Source organism: Coloeus monedula (genome assembly GCF_965178545.1).
Source record: "Coloeus monedula genome assembly, chromosome: 4".
NCBI classification, from domain to species: Eukaryota; Metazoa; Chordata; class Aves; order Passeriformes; family Corvidae; genus Coloeus; species Coloeus monedula.
Window position 1 is genome coordinate 25,273,732 of NC_138784.1, and position 13,302 is coordinate 25,287,033.

At 51.6% G+C, this 13,302-nt stretch overlaps 1 protein-coding gene across 4 annotated transcripts; it reads right to left on the minus strand.

The window, feature by feature from the left end:
* Positions 1-483: 483 nt before the first annotated feature.
* On the minus strand, positions 484-12,114 carry CBX6 (chromobox 6). Of its 4 annotated transcripts, none has more exons than XM_082279623.1 (5): positions 12,022-12,114; positions 11,832-11,875; positions 11,619-11,684; positions 11,341-11,407; positions 484-3,253 (listed from the first exon to the last, which is right to left on the minus strand). In XM_082279623.1, exons 1-5 carry the CDS (start codon positions 12,088-12,090, stop codon positions 2,336-2,338), a joined length of 1,164 nt encoding a protein of 387 aa, XP_082135749.1. In that variant the 5' UTR covers positions 12,091-12,114; the 3' UTR covers positions 484-2,335. The 4 variants fall into 4 exon arrangements, with proteins under 4 accessions (XP_082135749.1, XP_082135748.1, XP_082135751.1 ...); XM_082279622.1 differs by having other exon boundaries at positions 484-3,307; XM_082279625.1 differs by lacking the exon at positions 11,619-11,684.
* Positions 12,115-13,302: the final 1,188 nt, after the last annotated feature.

Sequence of the window (13,302 nt, forward strand, 5' to 3'; positions counted from 1 at the left end):
CAAGCAGGTATTAATACAGACACGCACACAAGTCCAACAAGTTATAGAAAACCTTAGCTTGGTGAATGGATCAGGGAAGTCTCTTTCTCCCTGCCCCTAGCTTCAGCTGTGAATGAAAGCACATCCCCGAAGAGTCCACTAAGCTCTTTAACCAAGGAAAGAAAAAGAAAGAGGTGTACCAAGGGTGGTGCTAACAGCACCTGGAATCCCCCTCAGACTGTCTGCACAGACACCCAACTGCAACTGGTGTGAATTCACTGTTCCCCACAGCTTGGAATGCCACCCACTGCAAGGCAAGGTTTGTGGGGAGGGCAGCAAAGATTTTATTACACCAACCCAGGCGCTGGAGGCAGGGAATAGACAAGCTCTGGGCACAAAAGCCCTAATTAAGGTCAAAAGCCGGTCTATCCCTCTACCACCCTGACAATGCCCCTTGGGCAGACAAATATTACTTCCCTCCCACAAATTGCCTCCCTTCTACCCTCAGATCACTGCAACCACAAAATCACTACTGCAGGAGAGCACTCCTCAGAGCCAGCAGCTCCTGAACATCCTTGTGTGAAAGCACCAGAGGGGCCAATTCCACTTGTGTTCACTCGCCCAGGGCAGGTTTGTAAGTAAATGAGCCCTGGCATGAGGAATTTTTTCCACCCTTTTCACCTCTGCAGCATGTTATGTAGAAGTGACACCCCTCTGCCCCATTCAGGGACAGGGCTGAGAGGGTGATGCTCTCCCACCAGTTGATCAGCACCTCTTTCCCTTGCCTCTACAGGCTCAGTCCTGTGCAAGTAGAGGAAGAAAGGAGAGCAAAGGAACGGCTTCTCACCATGAAGCTTAGGACCCACACTGAAACGGAGCAAGCCAGAAATGGCAGGCAAAAAATAGAGCTTATTTTGGATGTGAACAAAGCTGGTCAGGGAAAGAGGGAGCTGTGGATAAAGAACAGCAAACTGCGGTCTTGCTCCCTCCTACTTGCTAGGGGTGAAGAGAAGGAATTTCTAGATCAGCTCAGGAGCCTTAGGGGAAGAGATCCAGCGCCCATGCATATGATGTGAGAGAGACAGGTATTTCTTATGAGCACCTTTGGTTGACAGTTGTAAGGGCTGTTTCAGATGCTGAAAAGACAGAGGGGAAACCTCTTCCAGGCCGCCCACCACAGGGACGGGAGAGCAGGAGAGGCAAAAGCAAGCAGGAAGAACAAACGACCTGCCCTAGCATCCACCCATCCTTCTTTTGGAAGGAGCAAGAGGAAGCCAAGAGGGCTGGGGGAAGCTTACGCACAAGGCAGGAGACCAGCCTCATGTGGCTGGGGCACCATCACGCTGTTGGCATTACCTTCCCACAGACCGAGGGATGGATGCACAGCCCACTCCTGCTTCCACCACGGAAAGACCAGGGAAAGGCATTTCATGTCCCTCTCCCCCAAGCAAGTGCAAGTGATGAACATCAGGAGGAAGATCTGGGCTGGAAGCAGACTCCTCTTTTCTTCCCTTTCTCCTGCAGAGCTGAACAGGTTGGAAGATGCAGGAGAAGAGGAGGGATCAGGGCACCTGAAAGCACCCATACAACTGCCAAGGTAGCACCAATAGTCAAAGGAAAGGGGAAGCCAATATGGGGTGTAGGCTGCATGGGGCACCCCCCACCACCCCAGCTTTGTCTCAAGCACCTTCCAGGCATGACATTTCACCTACCCTTCTCCCCCTCACTCTGCAGGCATCTGGATCAGCAACGGCCACAAGGACAGTAGAGGAGAGGGCAGATCCAGGCCACAGGCAGAGGGGAAGGATGGCAGGATGGTAGTCATGGCAAGGGGGAAACATAAGAATGGAAGAGTCTGCATGCACATTGGTGGGAGAAGGTCTGGAGGACATGGGCAAGGGCTCCAATCCTCTTACATCCTCCCCTCAAGGGTTTGGAGCTCCTCATCAGTTTTCATCAGAGATGGAAGGGGAATGAGGAAGAGCAGCACCTTCCTCACCACCTGCACAGGCACACAGACACATGCTCACTCATCCCTCAGCCCCAAAGGCTCCACCGCCCGTTGGACAACACCACACTCAAGGACAAACAACCACTCCCCAGCCCCATCACAACCCTCCCTGCCTCCTCCTAGCAGTACCAACACCCAGGAATAGTGGGTGCTCCCACACCCCCACTGACACACTCCAGCCTCCAGGCAAGAGAAAGTGGGCAGGAGGAAAGGAGGAGGAAGGGTGGCAGTGAGGGCAGAGGGACAGCCAAGGGGAGAAGGAGAGAACTAAGGACAGCCATTCGCACCACGACTTCTCTCAGGTATAACTCCCCCCACACCCCCGGAGCGGGGGGACCTGGCTGCTCACTTGCTGCCTCCTCCACCACCACCCGCCGCCACTTTCTCAAAATCCTCTGCATTGCAGAACTCCTTGATGGTTACAGTGAGGAGGTTGCTGGTGACATCTGTGACCACCACATTAGAGCAAGGGGACATCTCAGGACGCCAGTCGCCAGCCTCCTGCTCTGGGTCGGAAGAGGAGAGGGACAAGGAGGGCGTCTGCCCCCCACTGCACCCTCCTGAGGGAGAACGCTTGCTGGTGGCAGCCGACTCAGGTGGGATTGAGAGGTCGAGGACCTCCGACTCACGCCAGTCGGGGATGGCTGGGCTGAGGGTCTCAGGGAGCAGCTTCGGAGGGGAATCATCTGGGTCAGAGGAGGAGTGGGGAGCAGGTGATGGGCAGCCAGAAGAGCTGGAGCTGGGGGCATCATAGGGGGTGGAGCCCATAATGAGCCCACAGGAGGCTGCCTGGGAGCCTTCAGCCTCCCCCTTGCCCTCCAGAGAGGGGGTAGATGCAGAAGACGGCTTATTGTAGAGCGAAAAGGTGCCAAACTTCATGTGGCGGATCTGGGTGCGGAGGACGCTCTCGCTGAACTTTTTGCTCTTGCCAATGACACGGTTTCGGGATGGGATCTTGGGCCGAGCCAGGCCCCCGGCCCCATTGGCTGGCTTCCCACCTTTGTCAATGACTTTGAGGTTGAGGATGATGCGGCTGCGTTTGGGCTCGCGGGGTTTCACCTTACGGTTGATGATGCGGACGGTCTCCGAGAAGGGCGAGACAGGAGGACGAATGCCAGCCCCACCACCCACGCTCCCGCCGTTCTGGGGGTCTGGACGGGGCAGGGGGCGCCGGGACATGCGGTGGCATCGCCGGATGTCTTTCTTGAGCCGGTGCACTGCGGCGCTGGAGTGGAGTTTGGGAGAGGAGGTACTAGAACCAGGCTTGACAGAAAAGTGTACATCCCCAATGTGGAGGGCCTCCGCTTGGGCCCGAGCCTGCGGTGGTGGGGAGAAAGAAAACAAACAGGGTCAGAGAGGCAGCCAAGATGCAGCCAGATCTCAAATCAGGCACTGCTCACTTCAGGCCAAGCATTCACCAGGAGTACCATGACACATTTATCCCCAACGTCAATGACAAGCACAGGTACACACCTAGAAACTGTTGATAGCTCCAGCACAGCCCCCAGACAGGCATAGGACACATTGTATCACTTTTGGGCAGCAAATGTCTCCCTAGGCTGTGCCCCTGTTGACACATGCTTTCCCCAGGGAGAAGCTGCTACTTCCCAGGCATGTTTCAGGGTTACAGTTAATGGTCTCCAAAGCCCCCCTTCGTCATCATCAGTCAATGTGCACAACCCTCCACTGTCAACAAAAGAAGCCAGCATCATCCTAGGCACTTGGGGCTGTCAGTGCTGAGACAGCACCCAAAATTACATAGGGATTGTACCAGGTCCTCTAAAAAATGAGCACAAGACGAGGGGGAAGAGGCAGAGTAACACATAATGAGAATCACCTCTGAAAAGCATGGTAGAAGGGGGTCTTGAGGAACACAGATGGAGGTTGGTGAGAATGGTCTGATGGAGCTGTCTTCAGTAAACACAAGTAACTTGGAGATCTGATTTTTAACTAGGGTCAAGCAAGTCATTCATCCTTACCGTGCTGTGGGAGCAAAGTCCAGTGTTTAAAGCCAGAGATGAGGCCAGCAGGAATTCAAGTCAAATTAAACTGCACCTCCAAAGATGAGATTGACTTGTCCTTTTGAACACCACACTTGTTTGAAACCTAGCACTGGACCAGAGCAGGAATAGCACTGGTTCAACTGCTCTGTGCCAGCCCTCCCCAAGAGCCAAGCCAGAGGAACAATACTTTTGAGCTCTTCTGGTGCCAAAACCTGCCCTGGTTCACGCACCAGAGACAGGAACATTTTCTGGCAACAGGAACAACAGTTTCATTGGTAAGCTGGTGCTGTATGACCTGTGGGCATGGAAACCCAGAATGTATTCTTACATCACATCTCGTCAAGAGCACTGTCGCTTGTACAGCTCATCCTTCCACCTGCACCCCAGTACTTGCCCAAACCAACGCACTTCCATATTCTCCCTCAGCAGTGGTGACACGGCGAAATCACACAGGCCTGGAGGGGACAGGCAAGCCCCCGCCCCTGACTGCCCATCCAGCGAGGAGCTTTCCCCACCTCGTGGGCACAGCAAGAACTGCAGTGCTAGAAGACGACAGCTGCTTTTCCTCCCCAACTTTTCCATCCCGCTGCCCCTTGCACACGCCAAGATCGGGATGGCTTCTTGCCAGCTAAGAGCTTAGCACTCAACTTCATCTCCTTTGTCACCCTGCAGGCTGTGCCTTCTACCAGAGAAATGCCTGGGGAAAAAAAAATGTGCGTGTAAAGGCAGGGATCTAACAGATCTAAGCAAGGGGCCCAGCCAGCCCCTGCACAAAAAGCTCAAAGTCCTGGCCCTACAGCTCCAGAGCTTTGCTGTTACCCAGAGCCCCTCTTCTCCCACAGAGATACCCATGGGAACTGCAGAAGATCCCAAATGAGCAGAGAATGGAGACGTGAAGACATTCTGTTCCTCTCTGACCAACACTGGATGATCACAGCCTTCAGTACTACTGGTATCCTGGCTTTAAAAGGACTGCAAAAATGAGGCCTCCTCCTCCGACTGTACAAGAAAACACAGACTGAAGGCTCATCCTGACTGGGGACATAGACTCTGTGTTAGCTGACTGACAAAAAAACAGAGACATGTTAGCACAACCCCAAGGCAAGCACAGACACTCTGCACATTAACAAACAGGGCTCTTTCCACCTAGTTAAAGGGAAGTGTTCCCAGCACACACAAACCCCAACACCTCCTGCTGTAGCAGAAAGCATCCCAATGTCCATCTAGTTTCTCTTTGCTCAGCCTCATGTGTTACTCCATGCCCCAAACTGTTGAGAAAGTAAGACAGCTCCTGTCACAGGCATTGTACAGGCCTGAGCACAGTAACATCACCAGATGAACTCCCTGCACCACACAACTCTCCATCCTATCTCATCAATACACAACTTGGAGACACTACAGACCATGTCAGGAGGTCACAGGCACAGGCAAACGCACATCTAGGGTTGTGCTTGCTCCATCTCTTCACAGGTCCCTCTGATGGCAGATGCAAACACAAACTACAGTTTGCTTTCTGACGTTACATACCAGCACAGCCTGAATGAACACATTTATTCCTTTTTATCCCACTCCCCATCACAGCTGGCCCTTCCAGCATTGCTGCTCTTGTGCTTTGGGTTTCTCAACAATTTAGCACTGCTGAGCCAAGAGCAAAATGCAACAACACAATGTCCCAATCCAAAATATAGGACAGGGAAGCCAGGCAGAAGGTACAGACAGATCCATCAATGAAAATCCTTCTACATCTTCAGTGGATAGACACAGGTGTCCTTCAGGGCCTTTCCTGTTGCCAGCACTGCACATCTTTCAGATTAATTGCCTACCCTGTAATCATGCCTTGGAGTGAGGAGTTCTGCCCCCTCTGTGCCATTCTGCTCCGAGTCAAATCTAATTGCCGCCTTCCACCAGCACCGCCTCCATCACCCAGGAGAGAAAGAAGGCAGCTTCCCACAAGTGTGGGGGAAGCAGCCACAAACACCCCCAGTTTCCCTATACACCCCAAAATTCCTGAGCAAAGCTTCCCATCAACCACATTAAACGAAGTGATAATGCTGGGATGGTCACTACCTGGGCACTTCTACAGCCCTGCTGATTTTACTTTCTCCGCCTGTACACATTAATCAGCTCCTGTCCTGTTTTGACAGAGAGGCCTGTCTTGGTTTTGTGCTTGCACAGCAGCTAGTGCAGAGCCCTGGTACAGGGCCTGGACTTTTCCAGTGTGCCAGAACCACTAGGTCTCATTTATGTGCTAGGTGTCTGCGTTTCCAGTTACTTCTGGGGCACTTTCTCAAGGCTGAAGCTGTTTCTAACTCATGTTTCAGCTATCTGCCTTTATTAAATTCCAGCTTCAGTAGTCTCCAGATAGTCTACATGCAGCATTGATACTTTGGTCAGATTATTAAGAGAGAGGGTAAGTTAGGGCCCAAGAGTCCTCCCCTGCTGCTACACTGCTATCCCTAGTGACCAGCTTCAATGCAAGTTCCAAAGAGCATTATGCAAATATTCAGCTTACCTTGAGATTGTTCTTCCAGGTAAGGTTTCAACAAAAATCCTATCAGATGCTTTATCTAAGACCAGCCCCTAGAGCTTTCTCACTTGGGAAGCTCAGTATTCCTACCACAGGATCAGGTTTATTCAGGCATCACCTATATGAACTTATCCCTTCACTGCAGAGGACAGCACAGAGGCTCTCCTTCCCCCATTTCCAACTTTAGATTAAGCAACTTGCTACCTTTGGTTCGGGGAAGACTTAGCATTCAGTTTTATCTGTTGGAAATGCACTTCTCCCTGCTACAGATCCGTTTCTCGGTCACACTCACAAGCCATACGAGGATAAGGTCTTTGAAAAACAAACCCACTGAATCCTTTCAGCTGTGTCACTACAGTTTCCTACTTGGCTTACAAGTTTTCCAAATGGAAACTACCTCTCTGGCTTTTGCTGCTTTCACCCGCAGGATGTGCTCACTGCTGAAGAGGTACTCAGCATGTATACGAAGTAATTCACTCTCTGCTTACAGCTCAGCCTACATCAGGATGCAGCTTCTGGAGGCTTGCTGCAGTGCTCTGTCATGAGAGCAAGCCAATTGCTGGGATTGCTTCCCTTCCCCCTCTTCCCGTCTGGGATATGTATCACCTTTATTTATCTTGTACAGCTCTCCCTCACTGCCCCTGGGAACTAGTGTATCTCCCCCATTCCCTACTATTTCTGAGCAAGTGTCCCTCGAGGCCCAGCAAGCATATTCGTTCATTCATTCCCTTAACGCACTGAGGCACACAAGCACGTACACAGACACGTGCTTAGAAAGGCCTCTCTTACCTGATTTGTATCAAAATCTCTCCAATTTGGAAAAAACCAAACCAAAGACCTTGTAAGGCAATGGATTTCTAGTTAATTATTTCAAAATCAAGCCAATTCCAGTAGTGCTCCTGCACCATAGTAGCGCTACTCTCTCATAAATTACTGGCTCTGCTTTGTCTTTTATTCTCCACCTGCATTCCCACAGTCTTTGCTCCAAACAGCATTTGCAAGAGCTCTTCTTTCCCCCTTTTGGCTGCCATTCTGCCTTTTTATCACCCTCTTTTTTCTGCAGTCTTCTAAGTGACAAGGCAAAAGCAAGCCAGTTCATAGCACAGTTCTCCCAAGCAACACTGCCATAAACTAAAGTTTCCCTCTGGATTGGGAACAAAATGCTACAAAAGGGGAACGGTCTGTTTTCAAATTACTCAGGCATAATTTACGAACAGGGAGGAGATCAAAAGAAACCCAATTCCAGCTTCGGAGTTCAAGAAAGGGCAAAATGACAGAGCACCACGCTGCTCAGCCCCTTCTTCCCCCACTCTCCTACTAAGAGTCCCTTTACTCTTGTTCTCCCTTACTTCTTCATTCCCATTAACCTTCTTCACTCCTGTCACCTTAGTATTTATGGTCACCCCGACTAGGGATCTTTTCCAGCCACCCACTGAGCTTGCAGATCGGACTCTTGTCTCTGAATAGCACTAGCTAGACTTTATTAGATGAGTTGGTGAGGTTTGCATTCCACACAGCAGAGTGCCTAGGGAAAAAAGTGAAATAAAAAGAGCAAACCAAGCAGGAGAAAAAGAGGAAGATCACTACAGCACGTGCTATGCCTCTTTCTAACCTCACACCAGCATCCATGCTGAAGGGCCTGCCTTCAAGGATGACCTCTGCCAGACACCTAAGAAATAAGGTAAGAGCCTTACGTACAGCACTGCTTATTTCAGACCAAAGACTTCGCTTCCCATCCGCTCAGCACAGGGCTGCAGCACACCAGCAGCCTCCCAAGAATTACAGCCTCCCGCCAAGCCTGTGCTCAGCTGTGGGAAAGTTTGCCCCTAGCATGCAAGGGATAAAGACCCATTTCCTGCCCAAAACTTTGCAGTTGAAGTTTGCAGGGGTCGCTTTCAACACCGGCCATCTTGACAGTGATATTACAAAGCCTGGACTGTGATTTGCCTCTGCAGTCTGATCGAACACTTGCCTCTGCAAGTGTTAGACAGCTCTCAGAAACAGGAGCCTGGCTTACAAAGGCAGCAGGTGGTCAAAGATGCAGCTTTTCAAAGCTTTTCCAAAGGCGTGGGCCACTAACCTGCTGGAATGCTTTCTGCAAATCCCCCTGGGTGCCTATCTGCAACTTTTGAGAACTAATCCCAGGATAAACCTAGCCCCAACTGCAAGATAAAACACCCACACAAGCCAAGGGACTGAGTGGCGTATCAGGGCACTTATTTTGAGGCCATTCTGGAGACTCAGAAGCCTAGGTTCAAGCACTGATACACGTGAAAAATCCTAGCAAGCCACCAAGTCAAGTGCAGACTAGTCTATCAACGCAGTCCTAGGCCAGATTTCTGCTTAAACATCATTGCATCCAGGCCTAATCTGTTCAGTTAACAGATCAAAAAGAATATTGTTCTAACTGCCAACTCCAAATACTCCCTCTGGGATACAAGAATCAAATTTCTTCCCCTGCTTCTGAAATTCTCACTGGCAAGAGATTCTGCAGCTGAAAGAACTGAAAATACTGTTAGGAATGCATGAGGCAGAACTCAATAACCACTCCTTCCACAGCAGCAGCACCAGCACCGGTGCTACAGGGCTGGAAGAGGTCAAATGCGCATCTTCTGGGGTCAGAAGAATTGAGTTGCAAACCATCTCGCTGTCTCTGTTGTAACTCTCTCTACAGTTGTGTTGATTGTGGTTTGCCTGAACAGAGCTCAAACAAGTTCAGATGGGGCTGGCTGAGACAGAGTTACTTCTTGCTGCCTGGTCTGGGGCATTATTTTTACGGTATGATTCAAAGTCATAGAGGAACAGCAAGTCAGACAACAGTTCCACCAGCTCTGTTTCCCAGAGGTGGAAACGAAGCGGCAGTGGTAGCGCTCTGCCCTGCCAGCCTCTCCCACAACGTGGCACCAGCCTTCAGGAGAGCTGATCTTGCTCCCTATCACAGTTCATCTTCTACAAAGTACTGAGCCAGCTCTGCAAACCCACAGGTTTCCATTACCATTTGAGGAGCTGGCAGAAGGAAGATGTGCCACAGAAACGTGTCATGGACGTGATTCAAAGGATGCTGCTGAATAAGTCACGTTAAGTTTAGGGGGGTTTTAAAGGGTAGGGGGGAAAAGAAGCAATGAGTGGGTTTTGAGTTCGGAGGTTGGTTTTGGTTTTTTAAATGAGTGATTTTTTTTAAAAAATGAGTGATATGGCAATAGTTATGGCTGTATCACATCCAGAATCCAAAATAAAAGAAACTGATTACACATAGCATAGTCACCCTCTACAGCTCTGAACAGTGTCAGGTGTTACAAATACCAGTGTTTTTTAATGCAGGCAGAGAACTATTTCAAGCTGGTGGTTTTCTCTTCAAGTGTTCCTTTGCACTGTTGGAAATCTAAACACAAGGGTTACATTTAATGCATGACTGCCAGAAAGAGGAAAGCCAACTAGTCTGTTTTCCCTGAATACAGCATAAGAGGTAGTACATATCAGATATGTTTAGAATTCTCAGGCTACAGATACAGAACACTGTTAGCAGAAAAACAAGCAACGAGGGAGGACAGTTCCATCAGCAGGACTTCCCAAGGATTACCACAGTCCCCTGGGTTTCACGCAGGGCATCAGAATACGCCTGCTCCTGCATTTCTTCTGTGTGCTTCATTATGCCCTCTCAAAGCAGAGAAGAAGTGACACCCTAGCCCTCACTGTGCTTTCTTGTGCTCATGCAGTTAAAAGTGCTGTGCTGACTTGAGTAAAGCTCCTACTGCTGCCAGGCAAAGGGAAGTATTAACCTGTTTCACAGATGGGGAAACACGCACAAAGCCTAAGTGACTGGCCCAAAGCCACAGGATGACTTGATGATAGTGATGCCTTACTATGCGGTCCACGCTGGCTGTTCCAGGGCTTCATATCAGAATAAAACCAGGGAAACTGCAAACTTGTTCATCTGTCTGAACTGTACAGAGGTGTGTTCTTTCTGTGCTCATTTGAAGCCTGAGATTGTGACAGTTGGAGAGGAAGGGGAGGGAAGAGGGGAATAGAGCAAGGCATTTCGTATGTAAACTAATAAATTCACAGAGCTCACATAACAGTCACGCAGCTAGGGGAGTTCTTAATTAAAAAAAGGAGACAAAAATACAGGGCAAGAGAGCCTGCACTAGGGACTACCTTCCTTGCTCTTCACTGCAAGCAAGCAGAGATGCTACGACATCTTGCAGAGATGCTGAGTCTATCAGAGAGGAACTGGAAACTTCAGCTGCCATCCTATGCAGAGGTGAAACACTCCTCCTCCTCCCACTCACCCCCCCCACCCTCTGCAAGAGCAAAACAAGCCTGCAGTTTACAGATCAAAGCATGAACCCTTCATGAAACTCCCGTGGAGCACCTACATCCTTAAATGCAATCAGAGGAGCACAAGCGGCAGCGGGATTCCCGCCTCAGCTGCCTGACCGCTCAGCGGGCTGCTAAGTTGCAGGGCACGGGTTGGATGGAACAGCCTGCTGAAGAAAGAGGGAACAGGACTGGCTAGCTCTCCACTGCGGCAACAGAAGGCCATGAGAAGGAGAGGATATTGGAAAAAGAGACTGCAGGCTCACCACGCACATCTGTGTGTGCTGACCGTCCTGCTGAGGCACCCGTCGCACGCACACGCGCTCTCCCCTCACACGCTTCTGTGCCTCTGCCCACCCCCCCCTTTCCTGTCGGTTTTCCCCGCGCTCCCAGAGCCAGGCATCAGGCACAAGTCACTTGAAAGTCCAGTCCTTCCAAGGGCACGCACCGGCAAGGTTTGAGAGATGTTTTCGCTAGGCCTAAGTTATTTAAATAAGAGTTACCTTCAGCAGAAAAGTTTTAGGTTTAGGTCCTCTCTTCTTGGGCCCGTACAGCTCACGCTCTCGTTCCCTTTAGGGAATCAAATTTGTCAAGAAGTTAAAACTTTTCCCAAAGGGAGAAACAGAAGCATGCACGTTAAAAAAAAAAAAAAAAAGAAATAAAAAAATAAATTAAAAAAAAAAAAAAAAAGGAGAGTCTGGACGCAGTTTCCCGCTCGCCCACCCAAAGCCAAACCTGCTGCTGCAGCCCCCCCAGCCCAGGGTGGGGGATGAACACTCACTTCTGCTCGAAGGCGGCGATGAGGCGGGAGTCCAGGATGTTCTCCTCGGGTTCCCAGGTGCTGTACCTGCCGGGGCGGGAGCAGCGGAGGGGACAAGCGAAGCGGTTAGCGCCCAAATCCCCCCGCAGCCGCACACACAGATACCTCCCCCTCCATCCCATTCTGCCCCATCCCGTGCCTCCCATCCCCGCAGCCCGGGCGGGATACACTCACTTGATGGCCCAGCCTTTCCATTTCACCAGGTACTCGATGCGCCCCTGCAACACACGGGGGAGAAGGCGGGGGGGGGGGGGGGGGTGTGAGGCGGGGGCCCGGCGGGCGGGCCAGCGGCGCGGCCGGGGCCCGGCAGCGAAGACCGAGGGGGAGGGGGGGTCCCGCAGCCCCAGCGGGGGCGGCCCCTCACCTTTCGGATGCGGCGCTTGATGATGGACTCGGCGGCGAAGACGCGCTCCCCCACTGCAGACAGCTCCATCTTGCTGCTCCCCCTCAGCGGCGGCGGCGGCGCCCACAGCCCATAATAATCCCGCCCGCCCGCGCGCGCCGCCCCGCCCCCTGCCCCCCGGCCCCGCCCTCCTCGTGCCGCCGCCGGCTCGCGCACGCCCGCGCGCCCCCTCCCGCCGCGGCCGCGCGTGACCCGCCCCCCCCGTGGTTAAAGGCCCTTAAAGGGGCCGCGCCACGGGCGGGGCGTGGGCAGCGGGGGGGGTCCGGGTCCCCAGGCCTGCGGGACGGCGGCGCAGCGGGAAGAGGAGCGGAGCGGAGGGAAGCGAATCCCGCCCGGGCAGATCCCCGGCATGGCGGCGGTATTGCCCCTTCCCGCCCGAACGGGGCCGGTTTTTTTAGTTAAAACAATGGCGGCAGCCTCTTCTTCTCCCGCTGCAGATGCACCGTCACCCCCTCTCGCCAGTGGGGAAGCAGGCAGCCTTGAAGCACATACCAACGCAAAAACTAGCAATAAAGGTGCTTGAATATTTTCTTTCTCTTTTTTTTTTTTTTTTATTCCGTTTAACTGGCATGGGCGCCGGTACAAGGTACAATTTTTGAGCCTGTATAAGGTACCACAAGGTAAACAGGCCAACCGTGCTATGTAAAACTGTAAAGAAACCAAAAAAATGTTAAGTCACTTAGAGGAATTCCCTGCCCTGACCATTACTGCAAACCCCTAATTAATTTGCAACATACTTTACACTCTCTTGCAGGTGCTAAAAAGACAAAAATCTCAGTCAAAAATCATTCTCTGTGATTCAAAATGGAAGCTCACGGCCCTGCGGTTGTTTTTGTGTGGAACTCAGCGTCCTCCCTTACTTGGAGGACCTTATCTGGCCTGTTCTGCTTTTACACCTGGTTTTTGGGTGAGGAGGCAGTGCATTCCAGATACCCTGTGACAAAAGTGGGAGCTGTGATGAGAACTGTAGGCGATGGTTGTCCTGCATTTGCTGCTCTTTCTCAGCCCACTGTGACCAGCAAGGTACCTGCAAGAGCACTGGAATCCCTCTGCTACCTGCTCCTCATTTGGCCTGGCAGGGACCCCCCCCAGCCCCTGTGGCACTCGCTAACCCTTTCTCCATTTGCACTCATCTTCCCTTTCCCTTTCCACCTCTTGCTCAGGGGTTTCACCCAGAAGGAGGGTGTTCTGGAAACGGCTATATTATGGCTATAATATTGGTACTAGCAGGGATGGATTTCC

What these genes read in the sequence shown, in the direction of transcription:
- CBX6 (XM_082279622.1), bottom strand. Translation starts at nt 12,090, where the DNA reads ATGGAGCTGTCTGCAGTGGGGGAGCGCGTCTTCGCCGCCGAGTCCATC. An exon ending in TGGAAAGGCTGGGCCATCAA is followed by an intron (nt 11,685 to 11,831) that starts GTGAGTGTATCC and finishes CCGCCCCGGCAG; the next exon opens with GTACAGCACCTGGGAACCCG. An exon ending in ATCGCCGCCTTCGAGCAGAA is followed by an intron (nt 11,408 to 11,618) that starts GTGAGTGTTCAT and finishes GATTCCCTAAAG; the next exon opens with GGAACGAGAGCGTGAGCTGT.